This window comes from Equus przewalskii, chromosome 13 (assembly GCF_037783145.1).
Source record: "Equus przewalskii isolate Varuska chromosome 13, EquPr2, whole genome shotgun sequence".
NCBI lineage: Eukaryota > Metazoa > Chordata > Mammalia > Perissodactyla > Equidae > Equus > Equus przewalskii.
Window position 1 is genome coordinate 21,123,283 of NC_091843.1, and position 24,535 is coordinate 21,147,817.

The following is a 24,535-nucleotide window of genomic DNA, read 5'->3' on the forward strand; positions in this document are numbered from 1 at the left end:
AAACATTTAGAAAAAGTACATACTGGGATAACCGGTCCTAGTTTTGTCACCTGCATGCTCTTGGGCATAGAGAGATACTTTTCTTGACTAATACTTTTCTTCCTCTGAGTATTGCTTCCTCTTTGTTGATACTAGGAGGATAAATGTCAGAGCTCTTGCAGGATGTGTGTGGTGTGACATGACAGAGAACTGGGGTTTCCTTTGATGTGACTGTGGCCTTGGTAGTGTGAATAGAGGAATAACTGACAGTCAGACGCCCTGGTGTGCTGGACTGGCACCCAGGGGAGTGGCCACCACTCCTGTGATTGTGGAACAGAGACGGTTGCAGGAAGTATCCAGTTCAACTGGAGAATTGAAACGGCACCTACACAGAGCCATTCTTTGACTTTTCTTCTTCGGAACACATGTTTTCACATCTTTCCTTTGACTGTGTCCTGCTGTTGCTGCTACTACTTACAAGTAAGTCTGGGCATAGACATTTGCAGTTGGATAGTGCAAGATAAAGATACAAGGATGGACATTGTTTGTAACAGCAAAAGCTTGGAAGTAAACTAAATGTCCACCAGCAGAGTAGTGGGTAAATAAATTGCAATATATCCATGATGCAAACAGTGAAGCTGCTAGACATAATGATATGAAATGTCTCTAAGTCATAATGTCAATTGGAAAAAGCAAGGAGCAGAATAATGCATATGTTAGACTTCTATTTGTGTGTGTGTTGCAGGGGAGTGGGAATACATGAATGCTTCTTAATGCTCAGGCTCTGGGAAGGGCAGCTGGGAAGTGGGAAAGAGCAGGGAGAGAGGAAGTAGACTTTCATACACCTTTTATACTGTTTGAATGTTTTACTATGTATGTATTTTTTTTTTAAAAGGCAATTAATTTTAAACCTCAAAACAGCCATATACTAGCTTCTTATTCAGCCAACGTTTTTATTCATCATGTACCCGGTGCTTTAAAAAAAAGGAGAGAGACATTTATATTAGGATAACGACCCTTTGTTGCTGAACAGACAACTAGCCCAGATGGATGAGCTGTTTTCCTGGCTGACAATGGCCGGTTTTCTCATTGTCTGTTTCCATCAGCCTTGCCCTCCGGTGTTCACTGGCCTGGGCCACAGGTCTCTCCTAGGGCTTCGGTTCTCAAAGTGAGGTTCCTAGACCAGCCATGTAAACAACTCCCAAGAGCTTGTTAGAAATACAAATTCGTAGGCCGCACCCCAGACCTATTGAATCAGGAACTCCAGCAGGTGAGGCCGGCCATCTGCATTTTAACAGGGCTTCCGGGTAATTCGGATGCCCCTCATGTCTGAGAATCATTGTCATTGTGAATTATCCTCCAACAGGATAGCAGCAGTGGTTTCGTTTTTATTCTACGAGGCATTATTGGCAGTTTTCCTGAAATGGACCAATCTCACTCATTGCCTGCGTCTTGCTCTCCTTCCTTCTTTCTTCAGGGTCTTTGGAAGGGGAATACACAGCCAAGGTGGGTCAGAATGCACATCTGCCCTGCCACTACTCTCCAGCCCCCTCTGAGGATCTCGTGCCTGTGTGCTGGGGCCGGGGACCCTGTCCTGTGTTTGAATGTCATGGTCTAGTGGTCAGCACTGATGGAAAGAACTTGAAATACCAGATATCCAGCAGATATCGGCTGACGGGGCATTTATACAAAGGAGACGTGTCCTTGACCATAGAGAATGTGACTTTAGCTGACAGTGGGACCTATTGCTGCCGGATCCAATTCCCAGGCCTAATGAACGATAAAAAAACAAACCTGGAGTTGGTCATCAAACCAGGTGAGTGAACCTTTGTATGCCTTCTTTATGAACAAGATCCACCTGCAAATCATGTTAAATACACTGATTGCCCTCACCTCTGACCTCCCCGATTACAGCGTGGGTCCCTAAGACCTAAAGTTTAACAGGCCCTGTCAGTGATGCCCAGCCACGTTTAATTCCCTCCGTCTGTTTTGAAACTCATAGATAGGATCTAGAGAATGGGAGCAAAGGCCTGGATCAGTTGTTCGAGATGCTGGCCACTCATTAGAATCACCTGGGTTGCTTTTTAACACCTATAGATGCTTGGGCCCCACCCACGAATCAGAGAGATCAGCGTCTCTGGAGGCAGAGCCTGAGCACCAGGATTTTACAAAGTTTCCTCCAGGTGATTCTTGCCCACGTGCAGCCAAAATTGAGAATCACTGGACTGTGTGTGTGTGAGGGGAGCATGTGCTTGTGTGTTTGAAGATTTATAGAGCGTGTACTTTGTGGTGAATGGAGCTGAGTTCAAACCCAAATCTGCCTCTTACTATCTGCGTAATCTTGGGTAAGTTATATTTAAATGCTGTGACCTCTTCCTCTATAAAATATGATAACACCCATCATATAGGTCATTGGAAGGATTTTAGCAGAAGTTTTATGAAAAGCATTTAGTGCGGCCTTTTGTGGCCGCTAGTTCTATTATTAACAACGAGACCGTGACAATGATGACTGTAACGTCCTTCTCAAAATGTATAAGAAACATTTTAAGTGTGTGATACACTCTCAGCCAGCCCCAGCGAGGTTGGAAAGTTAAGCATGTGTTTCTCTTTCTGTGCCATGCTCCCCCTCTGATTCCCCGAAACAAACGCTCTGCTCTCGTCCTCACGTTGGTTTCTGACATTAGCCAAGGTCACCACTGCTCCCAGTCCATGGAGACATTTCACTACAGCCTTTCCAAGGATGCTCACCACCAAGGGATGTGGCTCAGGTAATTACACATGGGGTGTAGGAGGAAGCCTTTGGCCAGTTTCTGAGTTCAGAGGGTTTTGAGTATGCGAAAAATATGAGAAAGTTTAGGAGTGGAGGCATGAATGTTTCTGTGCAGCTGAAATAGTGTTTGAGGGGAGGGAGGAGTTGGAGACAAACCTATGCAGGGGAAAAAGGAGCCCCAGGCTAGGATTCTGGATTAGTCACGACTAACCCTGTGGCCTGGGCCAAAGCCTTTCACTTCTCTGGATCTCACCTTCCTCTTCTGTCCAAGGAGTAGGTTCAGAGACTTTTGGATTTCATGACCCAGTAAAATTCCCAACCCCCCAAAAAGAATATTGGTGATCCACATATTTTGCCAAATAAGAGAAGACAAATTTCTATCTACTCTTACCAACACTGCACCAAAAAAGGGACAGTCTTTTAAATTAAGTAGGTTTAATTTAATGGAAAACTCATTACAGAATCATTATTTTCTGATTTACTCCCAGACTGGTGGTGTTTTGTCGTGAATTGGCTCCAGTCCATGTTTGGGGTTGGTTTAGGTGATTTGTAGGATCCCTTCTAACTGGAATAAAGCCCATCAGCTTCCTCAGATTCCGACCTCAGAAGGAGCAGCTAAATTCTTTAATTAATTCAGCAAGGACTTTTCCACGCTGCTCTGGAAGAGAAGATAGCGCCAGAAGGGCAGACATCAGATCACACTGATCAGGGAGGTTAATCTTAACTATTTCCTCTAAGAGTCCTAACCTCTCTGGAGCTCAAGCTTTTGTTCCATAAAATGAGGTTAATAATAGTTAAGTCCCATTTCCTAATCTCATAAACCTCTTATTTATGTAAATAAGAAAATGCGTCTAAAGTGCTAAGCCTAGTGTCTAATCATAGTACATATTCAACGCATGTTAGTTATTGTTATTAATATTATCAGTAAGATCCGGAAGCAGAATGAGATTGTGGTTAGGTTCTTCAGTAAGAGGTAGAATGGGTGTTAATGTCAGCTCTTCATACTGGCTTTATGAACTCTGTAAAGTTGCTCAAACTCTATGAGGCTCAGTTTCCTCACCTCTACAACGAGGGTAATTCCAGTGCCTACTTCATAAGATTGTTGTAAAGGTTGAATGTGATGATGTATGTAAAGTGCTCAGCATAGCACCTGGCCCACAGGAAGTGCCCACACATTAGTTATTATTATAGTTATTAACTTCAGCTCTCTAAAGGTTCAATCTTTGGTTGTTCTTTAGCGATTGGTAGCCAACAGCTCTTACGCAATTAGTGAGGAAATTAAATATGAGGGGGACAGATGATCATCCTCATTGTGGGCTAATCGAGTCATACCAGATGTTTATTGTATGCCATTGTTATGTTTTAAAGAATCCTACAAACGTAGACCCAGAAGGGACCTCAGGGATCATTTAGTCCCACTTTCCGATCCTGTGCCCCAAGGCTCTTTACAACATCACCAAGTGGTCATTCACTGCCCACACACCTTCCTGGATGGGGAGTTCACTTCCTCCCAAGGCAGTGCGTTTCCTTAGAATTGCCTACACTACGAGCAGAAGTCTCCTTCCCTTTAGCTTTTACTTGTTAGGCCATTCCCTCTAGGACAACAAAAATGTAGCCATTTCTTGCATCAGGGGGTATAGACACAGTACCTATAGTCTCTGAGCTTTTCAGAGGCCCGAGAAAATATTTAAACAAACAAAAAATAGCTCCAAATAGGAAAATAAAATGAAAAATTGAAATTGATGAATATTTAATGGCATTTCTTTTTTTTTTTAAAGATTTTATTTTTCCTTGTTCTCCCCAAAGCCCCCGATACATAGTTGTATATTTTTAGTTGTGGGTCCTCCTAGTTGTGGCATGTGGGATGCCATCTCAGCATGGCTTGATGAGCGGTGCCATGTCCGCACCCAGGAGCAGAATGAGCAAAACCCTGGGCTGCCGAAGTGGAGAGTGCGAACTTAACCACTTGGCCACAGGCTGGCCCTAATGGCATTTCTGTAGTATGTAACATTATGTCAATTAGTTACCTGCCAGTCAACTCATCTGTAGTTATACCTATCTTTTCTTGAATGTGGAATGTGGGTACATTTGGTATGTTTGCTATAAAGTGGAGTGGAGCCTTAACAAGTAAGAGTCCCAAGGATTCCGGAAGTTCCTAAATCCAACTTGAACACAGAACAAATGCGATCTCTCTTCCACCTGAAGGAGGTAGGACCGGGTCATGGGTGAGTCCTCAGCTCTGAAGGTAAACTTGGTTTGAATTTCAGCTTTGCCAATTAATAACTGTGTGATCTTGGGCAAAGTACCTCTCTGAGACTCAGTTTCCTCATCTGAAAAACGCGAAAATAATAGTACCTACCTACCATGGTGGAGATTAAAAGAGATTGTACATGTAAAGTGCTAAACACCATCTCTGGTACATAGTACTTGCTGGATGGTAACGATTGAATTTTTATACTTATAAGACCATCACTTCCACCCCCACTGTTGCCTCTACCCCAGCCAAGTCTTGAGTTCTTTAGGGAAAATATTGCAAATTCCTCCAGCTGTCCCATTCATCTTTGTTGATGGCTATCTATGTGAAAATAAGCCACAATAACCCAGCAGTGGTCTATTTTATTGATTATTTTCACTGTAAAATGAAGCAAAAAAAAAAAGCCATCAGACAAGAAAAAGTCATCATCATTTAGACCAAGAAAAATAATTACAGGGAAGCAGAAACTGGGTTTGAATTAGAAAATCTCATGTGTCGTTAAGATTCATGTTTACTTAGCCATTCCACCAATGTGGTTTTTATACTTTAAATTCCTCTTTAAAAAAAAAAAAAAATTTAGGCAGAGACTAACCTTTACTATGTTTAATTAAGTATGCTTTTAATACTATAAAAGCATAGTCTATGAAAACAGCAGTTATTCAAACCCTTTACACACAAGGGTTTTACATTCAAAGGTTTAGACTTTTAGGTTTCCAGAAAGTGATCATGACATTTAAGAAGTTTCAGGGACCGGCCCTGTGGCTGAGTGGTTAAGTTTCAGTGCGCCCAGGGTTTTGCCTGTTAGGATCCTCGGCGCCGACATGGCACCACTCATCAAGCCATGCTGAGGCGGCATCCCATATGCCACAACTAGAAGGACCCACAACTAAAAATATACAACTGTGTGCCAGGGGGCTTTGGGGAGAAAAAGGAAAAATAAAATCTTAAAAAAAAAAAAATAATTTTCAGAGTCTCTGACTCAGCCAGAAAAATGAGTATGCATGCTTAGTTTTTCCAAAGCCGACGACCTCATATTGATTTTCTAGAATGCAGTGTCCATGAGGTCAGGGCCTGTACCACCTGATCACTGCTCTGTCCCCCGTGCCTGGCATAGAGTAGGGGTATAGCACAAGTTCATAGAATAATGGATAGGCAGATAAATTAATAAACAAATGAAAAGGAAAGGAGGTGGGCTGGCAGCTGGACGATGTGATGTGCTGAGCAGTAGTGACAATGTTCAGGTGAAGGTTGTTGAAGGCAGCATAGTTGAGTATATGCTTAAAGCCATGTGGACCTAAATTGGAAGGCCATTTTTGTCATTCACTAAGCTGTGGGATCTTGGGTAGATCACTTAACTTACTAATTCTCAGCTCCTTCATCTGTGTGATGGTGCCAGTAGTCCCTATTTTAGGATAGTTGTGTTGAATGCTAAATATTTCATTTAAAGAGTTCAGCACAATGCCCGTTCATGGTAAATTGTAACTATAGTTGTTATTATATTCATTTTTAGGCAACCAAATACTCTATCAAAATAAATTATTTTTAAGTTTAATAATAATTTTTTATAAAAATAAATAATTTTTAATATTTGCATAAATGTTAAACTTTTTCAAGAAAATTAACCTTTGTTATCTTTTGAAGTCTAATTAGAATATAATGCCTGCCTGAGTGTTATCACTGTTGTTGGAATTTTGTAGACCCCATTAGGGCCCTGTGGACATAACAAACCACATATTCAACACAGGGCTTCCTGGCAGAAGTCTCCATTTCACAGAGATTAAGTAGCTGGGTTCATTATCTAGATGAGAAAAACGTGGGCATCCTAAAGTTGATTTGTAAGTGTTCAGTAAATTTTCTTGGGCTCCCAATTAATTATTGTAAAGGTTATGGGAGCAGAATTAATTTCAGATAGGATTATAGGCATCTTTAACATTTTTTTTAACTCAGATAAAATAAAATGTTCCTAACTCTTCTATTGGCTGTTTTTCCTCTTTGTCGCAGAGACACAGACATTGGAGACCCTCCATGACAAAAATCTAACAGTAAGTAACTGTGTGTGTGTGTATGAACTAACATTGTGTTCAACTTAGAGAAAAGAAAGCGTGGCTTTAGCCTTCCTTCTTGCCCACTCCTTCCTTGGTCTCCCTTAGCTTCAGATTCCTTGGCTGTAACATGCTGCTGATGACAATTCTAACCGCAAAGGCCTGTTGTATGGAAGGAATGAGGTGATGCATGTAAGATGCCTGGCACATAGTAAGTGCTGGAAAACCAAAAAGAAGTAGCATTAGCATTTTGTCCCTCTTATCAAATTTCACGACTCTATACCACTGGGGAGGATTTGAAGACCCTCCATCTCCCCAGAATGTTTCTTCTTGCTTCCATTGCAACCCTAATGAGCGAGATTATTTGTTTGTTTAAATTTATTTATGTATGCCAGGAGACTGGTCAGGAATATTCTAATCCAAGAATTTATATGTGTAACTATCAGCAAAGCAGTATTACAATTAACAACAATTTTAGTGTCCCCTACCTTCTCAGAGTAAAAGAGAAAATCACTAGAAAGCAACCTTACAGCAGTGACTTAAAAATTCTTTGAGGACGTATCCAGGAGTCCACAGTCACTTGACTCAATCTCTTTTGTGTGTTCACAACTGAGGCTCAGCATTTTGTGTTTGTCCCTCCCATCTTTGCGATCAAGGACGGCCTTTAAGTACCTCTGTGTGCCCACAGTGCTTAATGCACAATGCCTCACACACAGCACTCCTGCAGTAAATGTTTATTGAAGGAATGGAAGATTAATTTCCTTGACTTCCTTGTTTTAAAAGTGTTTACTCTTATTGTTTAAAGGGGGAACATGGACTGAAATTTTAGAAGCAGAAGGACTTTCTGTGTGACTCTCAGTTTTTAAAACATCAACTTAATTAGAGCAATAGCAATAATAGCTACCACTGATGGAACATCTATCATGTACCAGGCCCTGTGCCAAGCATTTTATATTTTTTCTCACGTAATTTTCTCAGTAACTCTACAAGATGACTCAGCTCTTGGCGACAGCGCTGGGATTTGAACTCACAACTGTCTGGTTACAAAGTCCTGGCTTTTAAATCACTGTCTTTCTGTGGAAATAGGAGTTTCATTGCAAGACACCAAATTTAGACCCCTCTGAAACTCCTTGGGAAGAACAAGGGATCGTGAATGAACAGGACTCAACTCTCAAGCCCATTTTTGTTTGAGGAGTAGGGGAGCCCATTTCTAAGAGCTCCTTCTCCACCCACAGCAGAGGACGGACGGCACATGTTATTTCCTTGCTAACTCCAAAGATTAAGCTAATCCCTTTCTTTGGGTGATTTGAGGCTTGTCTAGAAGGGGACAGATCAAGGGTGGTTTCAAGGTCCCTGCAATGCTGTGATCCTATGAAAGGGATAGTCTGAGGCACAAGTCATGAGATTCGCTGAGTGCACAACCGATTTCTGGCTGTTGGCTGCAATTCTGTTTGTGTTTCCATAGCAAATATCCACATTGGATAATGAGTTACAAGACTCTGGCGCGACCACCAGAATAGGCGTCTACATCGGAGCAGGGGTCTCTGCTGGGCTGGCTCTGGCTCTTATCTTTGGTGCTTTAATTCTCATATGTAAGTCATCTAATGTTGCTTCTCTCTCCCTCTGACAACAAACTGCTAATATAGGAACCAACATAATCCTAGATAGAAATATAAATTTACATTTGTGCCTAAAGGTCATTAGAATAAATAGCCTTTAGATCTTTCAAACCCTAACAACAATAATAGCTAATTTTTATTCAGTGCTTACCATGGAACAGGCAGGCATTGTGCTAAATGTTTTATTTACATTTTCTCATCCTCACCATCTTATAAGGTAGGTAGTATTGTTATCCCCATTTTACAGCAGAGGAGAGTAAAGTTTAGAGAGAGTAAACCACCTCCCAAGGTTTCAGATTCAGTAAGTGGCAAAGCTAGAATTCAAATCCAGGCGGGCTGATTCCCATACCTGTTCTTTTATCTTTTGTTAAGTAAACAAAACTGTTTAATTCATGAACACCTCCAGGTTTATTAGGAAGCACGACGAAGAAAATCACGTCTGTGCATTTGTCCGTCTTGTTTCTCAGTTGTAGGTCTTTCGAGAAGGGCTGCAAGTCCTTTTAACACTGGTTCATGGCCAGGATTGCAGCATTTGTATTTCCCTCCATCGTGAAACTCAATACATTCTTTTTTTTTTTTCCGCAGTTACTTATCTTTATTTTTAAAAAAGTTATTAATGTATGATTTATATACAATAAACTGCATATTTAAAGTGTGTTCAACTTGATGAATTTCAATAGATGATTACACCTGGGAAACCATCACCACAGTCAAGACCCAAACACTTCCATCGCCCCAAAGGCCTCACACACTTTTCTAATTGTGATATATTCTCTTCTCTTTGAGGGCAGAGGCCAAGGTCTTACACCCCAGGGCTTCGTGCATTCTGGCAGCTTTTCTCACTAATACACAAGCATGGAGTTCCTGGAGGGTGGCCAACTGTCCTAGATTTGCCCAGGACTGAAGGGGGTTCCTAGGATGTGGGACTTCCAATATTAAAATGGGACAGTCCAGGGAAAACTGGGATGAGTTGGTCACCCTAACTGTGTAGCTTGAAGCTACTGAGGGCTTTACAGGCACTAAATCCTCGTAACTACCCTATGAGAGAGGTATTAATACTATTCTAGTTTACCAAATGGAGAACCAGCGTGCTGGAAGGTTAAGTAACTTACCCAAAGTCACACAGTTAATTGATTTGTATAGGGTTTGAAACCAGGGTTGTCCTATTCCTCACCATTAAGTTGTTCTGCCATTATCAGTAGATGAATTGTTCGGAGAAAGAAACTACCCCACCCACACTTACTTGATTTACACAGAGGTAGCAGTGGAGTTTGTGAATTGATCACCCGAATGTTAAGTCTACGGGTTGATAAGGAGCAATGATAACACTCACTATCTTTTTGAGTTCTGCCAAGGCCTGGATACTAGGGATCATTCTAGTTTGTTTAAAGGGGTTTGAAAGGAGGGTAATGAGGAATTAGAAAAGTCTGATGCTTTGCACACACATATTACTCCAAAAAATATGGCTACTTAGAAGAACAGATGGGAAAGTCCTGTTTGATTTATAATCTTTTTCTTAGAAGCTGCTGGAGAAAATCTTATAACCAAGGTGACAGGTTTTTAAGTCATGACATCAAAGCCATAAAGTGGCACTCAATAATGGCCAGCAATCCTATATCTTTCTAGGGCACTCTCTGAGATGAGCTTCCATACCTCACTGCTACTCACACCTCCCTCCTGTCTCATTCAGCTGATGAAGTATCAAAAGCCTGTTCCATCTCCTTTGCCTTAGCCTAGACTTCAGTCCTCCTTTTATCCCTTTCTCCAGAATCATCTCTCCCTTTCTATTTATGCTTTTTTTTTTGAGGAAGATTAGCCCTGAACTAACATCTGCTGCCAATCCTCCTCTTTTTGCTGAGGAAGACTGGCCCTGAGCTAACATCCGTGCCCATCTTCCTCCACTTTATATGTGGGACGCCTACCACAGCATGGCTTGCCAAGCAGTGCTATGTCCGCACCCAGGATCTGAACTGGTGAACCCTGGGCCACTGAAGCGGAACGTGTGCACTTAACCGCTGCGCCACCGTGCCGGCCCCCTATTTATGCTATTTTTAATAGCATAAAAATATGTTCTAGTTCACACATTCCTTTCCAGCTACTCTCATATCTCTGCTCTCCTTCACAGCCATATTTCTCAAATGAATTGTCCCTACTTCTCACCCCCCTGAATTCTTCAACCCACCATGTAACTTCTACCCCTGAAGCACCATGGAAATAGTTTTAATCAAGCTCACCAATGACCTCCATTTTGCTAAATCCAATAGACATCTCTGTCTTCATTGTAGTCAATCTTTCAGCAGTATTTAAGCAAGTTACTCTCACTCATTCTGGAAAGTATTCCTTCTCTTCACCTCTGAAACATCACTCTCCTACTTCATTGGCCATTCCTTTTCAGTCACTTTGTTATTTCCACTTCTTTGGTTTGACTTTTAGATGTTGGGATTCCTTAGGGCTGGCCCTTTTCCTCTCTATACACCCTCTAGGTGATGACCTATATTCCCATAGACTTAAATGTCATCCTTAATTTCTCTCTCCAACTCTCAGAGTATTGGTACTGATTTCCAACTGTCCAAATGCTATCTCCACTTATATATCTCCCACATTTAACATGTCCAGAATGGAGCTCTAGATGCTATGTTCCACCTTCCCAGAACCCAACCTCTCCCTCTCTGATCTTCCCCATCATAGAATTTCACCACCATCCATCTGGTTGCTTAGGCCAGAAAGCCAGAAGACATTCCTGAATCTTCTTTTTCCTCACTCCCAACTCACAATCTAGCTTCAATTCTTACAGAGTCTTTCTCAAAAATATATCTAAAATCCATTCATTATTCTGCATCTCTCTCAGTCACCACCTTACTCTGAGGCATCATCATCTCTACTTATCTCCTTATTTTTTATAACCTCTTTTAATCCATTCTCTGCATAGCAGCCAGAGGGATCTTAAAAACCCAATCATATCATATTTCTACCTTTCAATTATTTCTTACGGGTCTTAGAATAAAATCCAAACTCTTGAATGTTACTTAAAAGGTCCTATAGGATCTTGCCCCAGCCTGCCTCTCAGATCTTATCTCGGCCACTCTCTTATTCCAGCCATGATTTCAGTTTCAGGCACTCATCACCATCTTTACCAGGGGTTCTCTCTACCTGGAATGTTCCCCTTGTCTCTTTACTTGCCTGAGTCATTCTCTTCTTTCAGAACTGAGCTTAAAAGTCATCTCTTCTGAGAATTCTTTCCTGACCACGCTCTCTATTATCTGTTCCAGTGCACTCTTGGTTTTCTTTATAGCGCATCATAATTTGAAATTATTTTATTTTCCTGTTTACTGTTCTTTCTTTCTTTTTTTCTTAAATGCCTCCCTCACTAGAACATAAGCTTCATGAAGTCAGGGCTCATAATTCACATTTGTTTCCCCAGTGCTTAGCATACTGCCACATAGTAGGTGCTCTATATATTTTTTGAATGTGAAAAATGCATCTTTGTTACTTTCTAGCATGGTTCATGTAATAAACCAAGACACACACTGGTAGTTTGACTCAATTCAGTATAAGAGGAGACCAGATTTCCCTAAACAATCCTTGCCTCCAGCGAGCCCATTTTATTTCTTATCTCATTTATTTTATGAAAGCATTTTTAACTGATTTCTCTTCCCCCTTTTACCTAGGGTATTCTCATAGCAAAGAGAAGTTACAGAATTCAAGGTAAGAATGATGGGTGGGGTAGGGGAAGGCGGGACTCTTGGAGACTCCTACTCTACTATGGCTTTGATCTTTGCTCTAGAAGTCGTGCCCTGGGACTTTGGGATATAAACTTACACTTCCTTTTTGCTGTAGGCCTAGATTTATGGAATGCAAATTCAACACATTGCTCTGTTTACCGCCTGATCCTTCTAGTTTCCTTAGTCCTAAAATTATAGATATAGAATTTATCTCCCCATTGATAGGAAATGTTTATTTATTTCTGAATTAAGGATTTTTTCGATGAACTAACCCTTCAGTTGATTGAGCACCTACTACATCCAGGCTCTGGGCTGGCCATTGGGTTACAGAAGTGAACAAGAAACCCAGAGTCTACTGTCAGGGCTTTTACAGCTCAATCCATGTGTTCTTAACTCTGATTGCCTATTAGAATGACCTAGAGCATTTAAACATACTGTTGGCAACCCCAAAGCAACTATATCAGAATCTTTGGGGATGAGACCTAAGCATAGGTATTTTTCTAAAAGCTTTCCAGGTGATCCTTGCAAACAGGGATGAAAACTACTGATCTATTATATCTCGGTCTTAGTCTCCATTCCTAACTATATATATATATATACACACACATGCACCCATTCCAAATACACATAGCTTACATAATCTTTACTAGATTTTAGTGACATTTGGTACATAAGTACAATACAAAGTATTTTAAGAAAAAAATGACTCTGTCCATTGGGTACTATCTAAATCAGTAATAATTTTAGACTAAGTGTAGACAGTGTAATTATGAAGAAGAAATAGCCTGCAGTAAAAAAGTCAAATAAGGACAAATAAAATATTTAATTATCAATGGTTTCAGATCATCTGTGCCAGTATTCTTTATTAGAGCTGAAATCTGAAATGTGATAATATCCATAGGTAACATTTACATGCATGAATTCTTTAATTTCACAAATTATTTGTGAAATTATTTGATTGCTATTCGTCTCTGCCTATAATTAGCCTCCATAGAAAACTAGGAACTTGTCTGCACATCAATAACTGTATCCCTTAGCATAGCACTTGATACTTAGTAGGCGCTTAATAAATATTTTATGATTGAATGAATAAATACTCCTTTACAGTGGCCCTGTGAGATAGAGCACTTTTCATTCCCATTTTGTAGACGAGGACCCTGAGACACAAAGTTTACTGATATGCAACCTCTATGGGATTTCTGTGTTTTGTTCACTTCTGTACTCTTGCTACATAGAACAGTGTGTAACACGCTAAGAATGTCTTGAATGAATGAATGAAAAAACCAACCCAACTTACCCAAGGTCAGATGGCTGGTAAGCGACAGAGACAGAATTCAAACTCAAGTCTGATCGGATCTATCACATATTCTTTGTTTTTTCTTTTCAAAATTGTTCAAGCCCACAAAAGAATTGAAATAACAGCACAAGGAACAATAGAACCCTTCACCTAAACACGTGATTTAATGTTTTGACATGTTTGCTTTATCTGCTTCTTTATTTATGTAATACATGATTTTTTTCTGAACCATTTGTAAGGATGATTCAGACATCTTGACACTTCACTTAAACACTTCTCTCTGTACTTCCTTAGAATAGGGATGTTCTCTTAGATAACACATGCCATTTTTATACCTAAGAAAATTAGGGTTAATTCAGATTTCCTCAATTGTTCCCCAGTTATTCTATTGCTGTTTTATGGGGTTTCTTCCTCCAGCCAGGACCCGATCAAAGATCATGTACTGCATTTGGTTGCCATCTTTTCAGTAAAGCTTATTCTCTTAACTCTATTCTATGTTGCCTGGGAAGTGCTAAACTCAACTGCAACATTTTATTTCCACAGCCTTGTCACTTTGGCCAACCTCCCTCCCTTGGGATTAGAAAATGCAGGAGCAGAAGGGATGCGCTCAGAGGAAAACATCTATACCATTGAGGAGAACATATATGAAATGGAGGATCCATATGAGTATTACTGCTCTGTTAACAGTGAGCAACAATCCTGACAACGTCTGGGTTGTCACCTTTCAATGCCGTCAGATCCAACTACTTCATTTTTGAGCTTGGTATTCTTTGAAAACTGTGAAATGTGTCAGCTGACCGGTTTTAGAGGCTCTGTCCATGGCCACCAAGCAGAGTTTTTCCATTTTCTGAAGATAATTAGCTCACTTGGGGATTGAACTGTGACCTGCACTCTACTTATGCCCATCACTTCTGTATTCCAGCCAATGGCGCTACCCAACTCAGAGAGTGCTAATCAAGGCATTAGAGATCTAATGGGCTTTTATACAAAGGAGGAATTTTTAATATGGGAGCTCTGAAATTCCGGGAAATTCCATCTTATCATGTGTCCATGAAGTTCCCAAAAATATAGGTCAAATTATGTGCTGAGATATATGTGCATGTCTTTTTTGGCACAGAAAGTCTAAAGGAGTCACTTATTTTCAAAGAAATCTGTGACCCATAAAAGGTTAAGAAACTACTGGAGTAGGAAGATGATCTTGGAAGTTCCCTCTGAGTCTCAAGGTTTATGCTTCTTTGAATGTTGATTCTCCAACAGTAAGTGCCACGGCACAGCTCTGCTTTGCCATTTGAGAAGACTGCCCAGCAAGAACTGTGTTGTGGCAGGCGTTCCCGAGAAAAAGGAAGTGCACTTGGTGTGTTTTGCCAAGTTTTGCTTGTGGTGCACTCAGAGTGAAATATCTCTGACCAACTTCTCCATTCATGGAAAGGACTGGATCTGTGTTTTTCACAGAAGAAGAAGCAGTGACTGGGACGTAAATTCCGTTTCCTGGTGGGAAGAAGACAAAGGACTCCAGCAATCTGTGTTTGTCGGGGTCGGGTCCCTTACGGAAAGACAGTGTTCCTAAGGTTCAATTCCAAGATGGTGGCGACTAGGTCTGCTTTGCTTATTTTTTGCCTTCCCAGTGCCTGGCACAGCTCTGACACATAATAGAAATTTACTAAATATCTTTGGAGTGAAAAAAATTAAATAAGCAGAAAGGTAGCTTTCTAGAAAGACTTTTCCACTGGAAGCTTAGACAGATCTCTGTAACTTCTCTTCTTGGAGAAATCACAAATACCCTTACGCTCCCATATGTGCTCTTATCTAGGCCGAAGTGGCCTTTGTTTCTCAGCCTCATCTCCCAGCTCAGACCCTTGGAAGTCTGTTACTCTCTTGCCTGTTTCTCCCTTTCTGCCCAACCCTCAGCAGCACATGAAGAATCAATCAACAATACAACCTGTTGCTGCCTGAAAACTGCTTCTCCCCAGGAGGTGACTAAAGTGCTACTGTGCCACATGCAGAAGATCGTGGTCACCAAAGATGCAGGCAGCCTGTTTGTTTGTTTCTAGATGTCTTCCTGGCAGTCTTGTTGTGTGCATTATAGTGTTTGGGCTGCATCTACACAGTTTTGGGAAGCACTGGCTTTCTAGAAGTTGATATGTAAGGGAGATCATTTTGCAAAGTTATAGGCGGTTGCTCTTATACATGCTGAAAAATTAATCGTGTAAGTGTTTTAAAGTAACGAAATTCTAGGGGAGGGACTTAGAACATATTTGGACCAAATCAGGGGTTCCCCCTGAAAGAGATTCTTATTACAAAAATCTTTATACAAGGGTTAATATACAAGAATGATCATTGCAACGGTGTTTGTAAGAGACTCCTTCCATCAATGGGGGAATAATTGATTATTATGGTGTGTCAAGACACTGGTGCAGTTAAAAAGAATACGTGGTTTCATCATTGAGCTATTTTGCTAATTCAAGAAATATTTATTAAGTGCTTACTATCTGCCGGGTACTCTGGTGCTGAGATCATAGAGACCAAATAGACACATCCCTGACCCCGTACAACTTCTAGTTGATCTGACAGGAAGGAGGACTCATTCCCTTCATTCATTCAGTGAACATTTACGGGCACCTACTTCGTGCCAGACGCTATTCTAGTCCCTGGAAATATAACAGTGAAAGAAGCAGACACAATCCCTACTTTCACAGAGCTTAGGTTACCTGTCAGAGGGAAATACTATATTGCTAAGTCAAAAGAAAAAAACAGTTCTAAAATAGTGTATATAGTCGGTGCTAATTTTTTTTTCTTTAAAAAATCTGGAAGAATATACCCAAATTAATATGGTTAGCCCGTAAGGGCAAATGGTCAATAGACAGATTTTTCCTTTTTCCTTTTATGTGCTTCTGTAATGGTTTGAATTATTTTCTCCATTTTCTTTTGTAATAAAAAAGTTAGAGTTAAGCATGATGACAATGTTTTCCTGTCAGCCCTCCCTTCTCATCACAGAAAGAAATGAAGAAATGAATATGTTAAGTTCAAGGTCATGGCCAACAGTAGGGTGTGGCAGCAAGCCAGGACTAGAACCCTGGTTTCAATTATTTGGAGTGGGGACTCAGTTGGGAAGTGGCAAAGAAAAGGGGGATAGCTGGAACATTTGGTTGGAGGGTTCTCAAGCTTGACAAGGGCTCAGATTTTGGCCAGTTTTCAGAGGAAACTTGTACAAAGGAGCAGTATGAGTCAAAAATGTTAGTTTCAAGCTTCTAGATCCTCTTTTTCTCAGTCATATTGACTGCAATGATTAAGGTCATTCCAAGTCACTCATTGACTGGTAGCAGTGATTTCTTTTGTGAATTCTTATTCAAATTCCTTCTGCTTATGGTTGTGTCTCACTTTTTCCAGAGAAGGCAGTGATATCTATTTTTTAAATGGTTATTTATGCTACTCACGTGTGGTGGTGGTGGTGGTGGTGGTGGGACATCTGTTTAAATATGCATATTATTTTAATATAATTGTTTTGTGGGTGGGTCACCTTTGGAAAATATTTCACTATAGCTTTATAGTCTACATGAAAACCTGCTTCATGATAAGTTGATTTACTGTTCTTTATAATTTCTACATTTTGTATTTGTACTTACTCATTTTAAACCTAGTTCATGTAAAACAAATATTTTATATTCCAAAGCAGTGTTTATCTTCTCTTTGTCAGCTCTGAAATGTCCATATATCTATATCTAATCTGTTTTCAATATTTTTATCCACAATGTTACTTGCCACTACTACTCAATTGCACACTGAATTTAGTTCTTGTTCAGAAGCACTTAAGTAAAAAGTGACAACTATGTAATGGTAGGTGAAGGTTGTTTCACACGGTTTTGCTATACCAGTGATATAGATTTTTGATTCATTTGTTTATCCCAAAGTTCACCACTAAAGCTTAAAAAAATCTCTTGACCTTAGCATTGGCTAAATCTGAGGGTTGAAGTAAGGATCCAAGGGCGAGGGAGCTTTAAAGTCTGCCAGCTGCCCAGGCCTCAGCGAAGTCCTCCGAGCAACGTGCCTTTCCTTAACTCTCCCAGCAACCCCTCTACTCCAGCAAAAACTCCTCTTACATAAGCAGCAGCCAAACAGCTTCTAATCACCATGAGAGAAATAAGTTATCTGAAATGATGAAATTTCAGGTAAAAATTAAGAAATACTGCATTTAGTTATCTGGATGCCTTATTTCAAGAAAATGTGTGGTCTTCCTTCTGCTTCTAGAACAAACCAAGTTCTTTCTGGCTCCAGCGCCTTTTCAATGGACTCGTTTCCCTCCGTTTGGAATACTTCCCTCAGACTGTTTGCAGAGCTGTCTCTTTCTCATCTTTGTGTTTCTTGCTTAAATATTATCAGAACTTTCTCTGACTACCCTATCCAAAGTACCAACCTCCCCATCTCTAGTCCACTTTATTTCCTACGTGGTTTACTCAAATCTGAAATTCTCTTATTTGTTTACATTTTTGGTGGTTTGTCTCCCCTGATCATCAACTAGAAAGTAAACTCTATCGTTCATCTTAAGCCCCAGGGAGCCAGTATAATGCTTGATTTGTAATGGATACTGAATAAGAACTTGTAGAATGAATATATGCCTGCTATATTGCAAACTCAAGCCATGGCACAGGTGCCACAGATAGAAACATTCGTGTTTGCCTTCAAGGAAGTCCAGCAGGGCAGCCTGATAGCCAAGCAAATGATGACAATCAAAGGCAGTAGGCATTGACAGATCTGCATACTAGATTCTGAATGATACAGAAAAGAATTTTTTGATGATTTCTTTATTTTTTTCTTTCTTCTGGAAATACTAATTCTTGTCTTTACCACTTGTTTAATTTCACTCTATAAAATTCCAAGTGACTCTCAGAGAATAAGGATTGCCTGGCACACAGCAGGTGCTCAATAAATATTAACCAGGTGAAGGCATGAAGTGATACAGGTGACATAGATTCTAAGAGCAGACCCCCAAATAAATATAGAGTGACCTGCTGTGTTTTCTGCTTTGTAGAAAAACATGTGCATTGCCACGTTAGCGCTTGTATGGTTATTGAAGCATTATTTCATAACCTTCCATGTTTCTAGGTGCTTGACGATGTCTGAATGTAGCTTTAGGCAACTTACGTTGCTTTCTTTTCTCTCTGTCTATCTTGGATAAAGAAAAGAATGGTTGTGATTAGACTGTGAAAAATACATGAATGTAAAAGACTTCCACTTTTGTAGGAACGGACAGTTTGGGGACTTGCTTGTTTTGGGGGCATTTTTCTTAAAACATTTTAGGGCTGGCCCTGTGGCCAAGTGATTAAGTTCACGTGCTCCACTTCAGCAGCCCGGGGTTTTGCTGGTTCAGATCCTAGGTGTGGACCTAGCACAGCTCGTCAAGCCATGCTGAGGCGGCATCCCACATAGGACAACTAGGAGAATCGACAACTAGAATATACAGCTATGTGCTGGGTGGCTTTGGGGAGAAGAAGAAAAAAAAGATTGGCAATAGATGTTAGCTCAGGGCCAATGGTTAAAAAAGAAATTTTACATACTCTATATAAGCAGTACATTGATATATTGTTTGGAGTCCCATTGCCCACCACCACTGATACAGTGCCTTGACAAGGGTTTCGACAAAGCTCAGTGTACATTTGGAATAATTGCTACTAGCTCAGGAGGTTCAACTTGGTTTGCCGTCCTGCAGTGGTCTTGGTTTGGGAGAGTACAGAGTCCCTTAGAAAACCACCCTACCTCTTCTTGGTAAAATCCCATGCTATCACCACCGGTCTTCCCTAAAATGGATGTGGAGGAAATGTCTCACAATCATGTGATAATGCAGCAAGGCTCACTGGTTGAAAGTGAAAGTTTTAGTTCAAAACCAAATCCGTGATGTTATCAATATTTTAAAGTAGACAACAGCCATCGTTTGGGGTGGGAAGTGAAAAAAGGCTCCCCCTCATATCAGAATTTCTTGGGGAAACATTCTGCTTCACACAAGTAGCGCCCTCTAGCTGAAGGATTTCAGCTCTAGTCCAGTTTTCTGACATCCTTGTCAAACACTTCCAACGCTTCAAAACTGGAGTCTCAGTTGACATCTTATTAACATGTGAAAGACGTGTACAAATTATACTGGCGCACAATGTGGCTCTACCTCATTCTTATTAAAGGTGGAAGCTTGTTTTCCTAAACTTCTCAGGGCAGAGAGTATAGGTTTGTTTTGTTTGTTTCGAGTGTTCCATGGCTTAGCATGGGTGTTCAATAAGCGTTTGGTGAAATCATATTTGTTGAGTGACAAGACCAGTGGAGTAGAAGTAGGCAAATCTGGCTTTCACTTCTGCATCGGCCCCAAGTGACTTCTGTGAGTCCCATACTCTATTCCTCTTTTGGGTCCTCAGTTTATTTATCTAGAAATGAGAGAATTTGCCCCAAGTAATTTAAGGTCCCTTCATGTATAAACAATCTCGAAGTCTGTATGACTTTTCAGGCCTAGAGTCCGACCTAAAATCAAGATCTGTGCTAGATCTTTTAAAAATGGCCTAGCAGAGAGCAAATACTGTTCTAGCCCACTAGTGTCTCCCTATAATCTATTTAAGTTATTAAGTGGATCAAACCCAGCAAAAAGATTGGCAGACTTTGAAGATACTTCCCAACATTCTTATGTGAAGGTGTGGCAAAGAGATAAAGAATGGAATTCTGGGAGAAAGTTGTCTGTATCCATAAAAACCTTTGGAGAAAGGATCAGTCACAGACCACCAGTGGAGCTGGAAAACTACCTCCTAACTCATCTGTAAGTACAGCCTCCTGGAAACCTATGCCAAAGAGAAAACCAGAATTTTTCTGGTTGAACTTTCTCAGTATTATATGGGATATTAGGACAATGATGATTGAGCTAATAGAAACTAGGGGAAATTCACATAAAACAGAGTTCTTTGGATTTCTTGGGAAATCGATTCTCATTTAAACTGCAATAATCGATTTACGCATTTGAGTTGTTTAACCTTCTCCTAGGCAACACCAGCAAGAGGAATAGAGAGGAAAAATTAAACCACAGTGGGAACACTGTGGTGCCTTTGGAGGAGGCCATACTTATTTAGGTTTACTTGAAAGCTGTTTGACTTTAGAGTCAACACATACCTTTGCTGGGCCTCTCCTCATCTGTGAAATGGGTATTACATAATATTATGGAAATGGGAATACATGTGTCTAGAGCATAGCTGTATTAGCAGTTTGGTTCATTGACTTCTGTGATTTGTAAAGTAAAAATATTTGTAAATTGTGAAAAATAACCAGTTGTGTAAAGTGTAATCTTCATTAAAGGAGGAGCCTAGTACTGGCTTCTGACTTTTCGAGGTTTGATAGTATGTAGTTTCTTCTGTGTTAGAACCTATGGAGTTTGCAAAGACTAGAATGTACAAATGGTTTGGTTTGCTTGGAGTTTTGTGAGGCTTGAGGTAGAAGGGCGTGGCCAGCTTGCAAAGGCAGGCAGCTTTCAGAATTTGGACTTCGGCACTGGGAAGACATTGAACGCTTTTAAGGTGGGGGAGATACCCGATTGGATTATTTAGACAGATACCAGAGAAGGTTAAAAAAATGAGCTCTCCTGGGAAGTGGCTTCTGCTAGTCCTCCCCGACAGCCTGCAGCTGCAGGGAGCTGGAGAACAACATCAACCTCGTGGGCTGCTCTCGCTTTCACGACCCCTACCTCCAGTAGCACCGGAGTGCTGCCAGATGGTTGTGCTTTGGTCCCTAGTCCCTTCGCTCTCGCTGACATGCTACCCCAGGCCATGTCTAAGCGGAATCCTTTAGTTGGGCGCTGGCTTCCATCCCTCCTTTGCTGTACAGATTTTCCTTTTCCCAAATCAATTTTATTTGCTTCACTGGATCATCTCCAGATCATACAAACATGCTGTTATTTTTATCATCCTAAAAAAACTTTCTCTTGACCCTACTCCCCAACTCCCCCGTCCTTTTTTTTTTTTTTTGTGGCAAAACTCCTTGGAAGAGTTCTCTGTCTCTAATTCTCTCCTCATTTTCCCTTTCCTTGTGAGCTTTTTGAGGAGTAACATACATAGGGAAAGAGAACAATTGCTTAACTGCTCTTTCCCCAAACTGCTTTTGTCAAGGTCGTTAATGATCCCCAGCTTGCTCAGTCCTATAGACAAACCTCCTCCCTTGCTGCCGGGAGCCCTGTTACCGACGCCTATACAGCCGTCTGACAGGGTCTGGGCTGAGAAGGGCCGAGGGGCGCAGGGACGCCCCTGGTGAAGAATGGCCGGCCGACACCCCTGATATTTTCTGAAATGTATGCATGCTTTCTATCAAGGTTATGACTATATTTGTTTCTGCTTTTTATTCTTGAAGATATATAATTTAACTTAGCTTTTCAGCCTGATGCCTTACTAGCAAAATGATATTTTCTCCGGGCAGTGTGCTCAAGGGACAAATAGTCCTACCCCCTGAAAGACAAAGAAATGCTTTCACCCCCTAAGGGGCATGGGAATGTAAAGATGTTTAACTACCTGCTGAGAACGCACGTAGTCCTGGGGATAAGATACCTGGGAGTTGCTTTTTGTTCCCATTAACCATCTGAACAATGACTAGATGATCAGTGGGGGCAAGGGTAGCTCCCCCAATTCGTGAACAGATGGAATGCTGTCCTGTCCCAATGTCTGGACCTTCTCTCTGCCTTTGATCTAACTTTACCATAAATTACTTTTGTTTCTGAACCCATAAATCTATACATGAAGAACAGAAGATTCAAATAGACCCCATCCCTGACGTCAATGTATATTCGTCCCAAAATAGTAGAGGAAGTCATTTCTATACCCTTTAAAGTTTAGAAGTTAAATTTAAACATATTCTACGACAACACATGTTAAGCTACCTATCTCCTTTAGTTTAGAGACAATAAATAATAGTTAATTGCGGAAAAGATGATCATTAACCTTGTGCTCTATAGAATGGAATGCTAGTAAAAATTCTTGTGCTCGCTTTGTGCTTCCTGATCTCTCTGAGAACATTTGTAGAGCTATTTCTGTACTAATCCTGAAAAATATAAAAATGACACTTGTGCACAGTAAAGACAGACTTGATTGCACCGACTCAAGTCTCACGTCTCCTTCTTCACTGCGCCGACTCCATCCCTCCCTCAGGAGCCTGGACTCAGCTGGAGCAGAACTCCGGCACCTTGCCTTTGCAACATTTGATTCATGATCACTACTGCTTCACTGATGCATGTGCTTCACCTGGCTTCCAGCATGCCATTTGCTTTCTGCTTTTCCTACTGCTTCCTTGGTTTGCTGCTGCTTTTTTTTTTTTTAAGATTGGCACCTGAGCTAACATCTGTTGCCAATCTTTTCTTTTTTCCTTCTTCTTCTCCCCAAAGCTACCCAGTACTTAGTTGCATATTCTAGTTGTGAGTGCCTCTGGTTGTGCTATGTGGGACGCCACCTCAGCGTGGCCTGATGAGCAGTGCCATGTCTGTGCCTAGGATCAGAACTGGTGAAACCCTGGGCCACTGAAGCGGAGCATGCGTACTTAACCACTTGGCCATGGGCCCGCTCCTTTGGTTTGCTTCCATTTGTGCGTTGGTGCCTCTTCCGCCTCAGCCTTTTGTGGAACATGCCAGGGCCTAGTCCTTTGCCATAGGCATTCCTTTGAGCATCTCCTTCAGGTTCATGACTTTAAAATACCATTTCTATGCCAATGACTCCCAAATATGTATCTTTTGCCCAGACCTCTCTCCTGAACTTGAAGAGTCTTCACTTGAGTGTCTAAGACATCTCAAATTCAACATGTCCAAAATCCAGAATATTTCCTCTCAAACTGGTGTAACATGCAGCTTTCCCTGTCTCAGTTGATGGCACCTCCAGTCCTTCATGTTGCTCAGGCCAAAATGCCTTGGAGTCATCTTTAGACTCCTGCTTTTCACATCCTGCAGGAAATCCTGTTTGCTCTGCTTTCTAAACATCGAGAGCTCTGGATGTTCATTGATCATCTCTGCTGCTATCCTTTCCTCTCTCCTGAAATACTGCCGTAGTCTCCTGACAGGTGTTTTTGCTTCTCAATCTAGCAGCCACAGCATTCCTTCTCAAAGGTAAGCCTGGGGGCTGGCCAGGTGGTGCAGTGGTTAAGTTTGCATGTTCTGCTTCAGTGGCTCGAGATTCGCTGGCTTGGATCCTGGGTGCAGACCTACACATCACTTGTCAAGCCGTGCGGTGGCAGGCGTCCCACATATAAAGTAGAGGTAGATGGGCACGGATGTCAGGGCCAGTCCTCCTTAGCAACAACAGGAGGATTGGCAGCAGATGTTAGCTCAGGGCTAATCTTCCTCAAATAATAATAAAAAAAAGGTAAGCCTCATCCTGTCACCCCTGTGCACCTGCAGGGCACTCCTTCTCATGTGGAATTAGCAGCTGGGAGTTCGTGCTGGGTGTCTGAGCCTTATCCCTTAACTGGGCTGTATCCTTCAAGGGGTCACAAAGTTGACTCTAAGGGTAGTGATTTATGGAGGTTGTATAGCTCAAGTACAAAAAATCCATCGTGCTGTTCAGGAGCCTCTAGGGCACAGTGGAGGCTCTCATGGGAGATGGGCTTGTCAGAAAATTCAATGCTACAGAACAGTACAGTTTTAACATCTCAGAGCCTTGGTTGTATGTTCCTGTCTTGGCTCTTGCTCATCATTTCCTCTGCTTAAAATGCTCTCCGCCCCTTCCCCCATTCTCCAACTGTGAACCTCACACATCACTCTTGTTAGAGATTTCCTCCCACTCCCCCGCTCACTCCCCCAGCTGATGAACGGTCTCTCCCTGTGCCTTTGTCCTTCCATTAGTGTATTCAGTCAATATTTATT

The 24,535-nt window shown here is 41.2% G+C and overlaps 2 protein-coding genes across 4 annotated transcripts in view; both read left to right on the forward strand.

Annotated features, from left to right (window-relative positions):
• The first annotated feature begins 203 nt into the window (after window positions 1–203).
• HAVCR2 (hepatitis A virus cellular receptor 2) lies at window positions 204–17,352 on the forward strand. 2 transcript variants are annotated; one of them, XM_008514883.2, is made up of 7 exons: window positions 204–459; window positions 1,457–1,795; window positions 2,664–2,747; window positions 7,005–7,045; window positions 8,511–8,637; window positions 12,333–12,369; window positions 14,227–17,352. In XM_008514883.2, the coding sequence occupies exons 1-7, from the start codon at window positions 405–407 to the stop codon at window positions 14,384–14,386; spliced, it is 843 nt and encodes a 280-aa protein (XP_008513105.1). In that variant the 5' UTR covers window positions 204–404; the 3' UTR covers window positions 14,387–17,352. The 2 variants fall into 2 exon arrangements, with proteins under 2 accessions (XP_008513105.1, XP_008513109.1); XM_008514887.2 differs by lacking the exon at window positions 2,664–2,747 and having other exon boundaries at window positions 233–459.
• Window positions 17,353–20,267: 2,915 nt separating this feature from the next.
• The window catches only part of TIMD4 (T cell immunoglobulin and mucin domain containing 4), a 92,685-nt gene continuing 88,417 nt past the window's right edge, over window positions 20,268–24,535 (forward strand). The window contains exon 1 of one of the 2 annotated variants that reach the window (XM_008514850.2): window positions 20,268–20,470. In XM_008514850.2, coding sequence (XP_008513072.1) covers window positions 20,369–20,470 — 102 coding nt within the window. In that variant the 5' untranslated portion in view covers window positions 20,268–20,368. The remainder of the gene's footprint in view (window positions 20,471–24,535) is intronic. The other variant, XM_008514844.2, reaches the window with a different exon arrangement.

Coding starts and splice junctions, on each gene's coding strand:
- HAVCR2 (XM_008514883.2), top strand. CDS start 405: ATGTTTTCACATCTTTCCTTTGACTGTGTCCTGCTGTTGCTGCTACTA. Junction 2,748..7,004: donor CACCAAGGGATGTGGCTCAG/GTAATTACACAT, acceptor TCTTTGTCGCAG/AGACACAGACATTGGAGACC. Junction 8,638..12,332: donor TGGTGCTTTAATTCTCATAT/GTAAGTCATCTA, acceptor CCTTTTACCTAG/GGTATTCTCATAGCAAAGAG.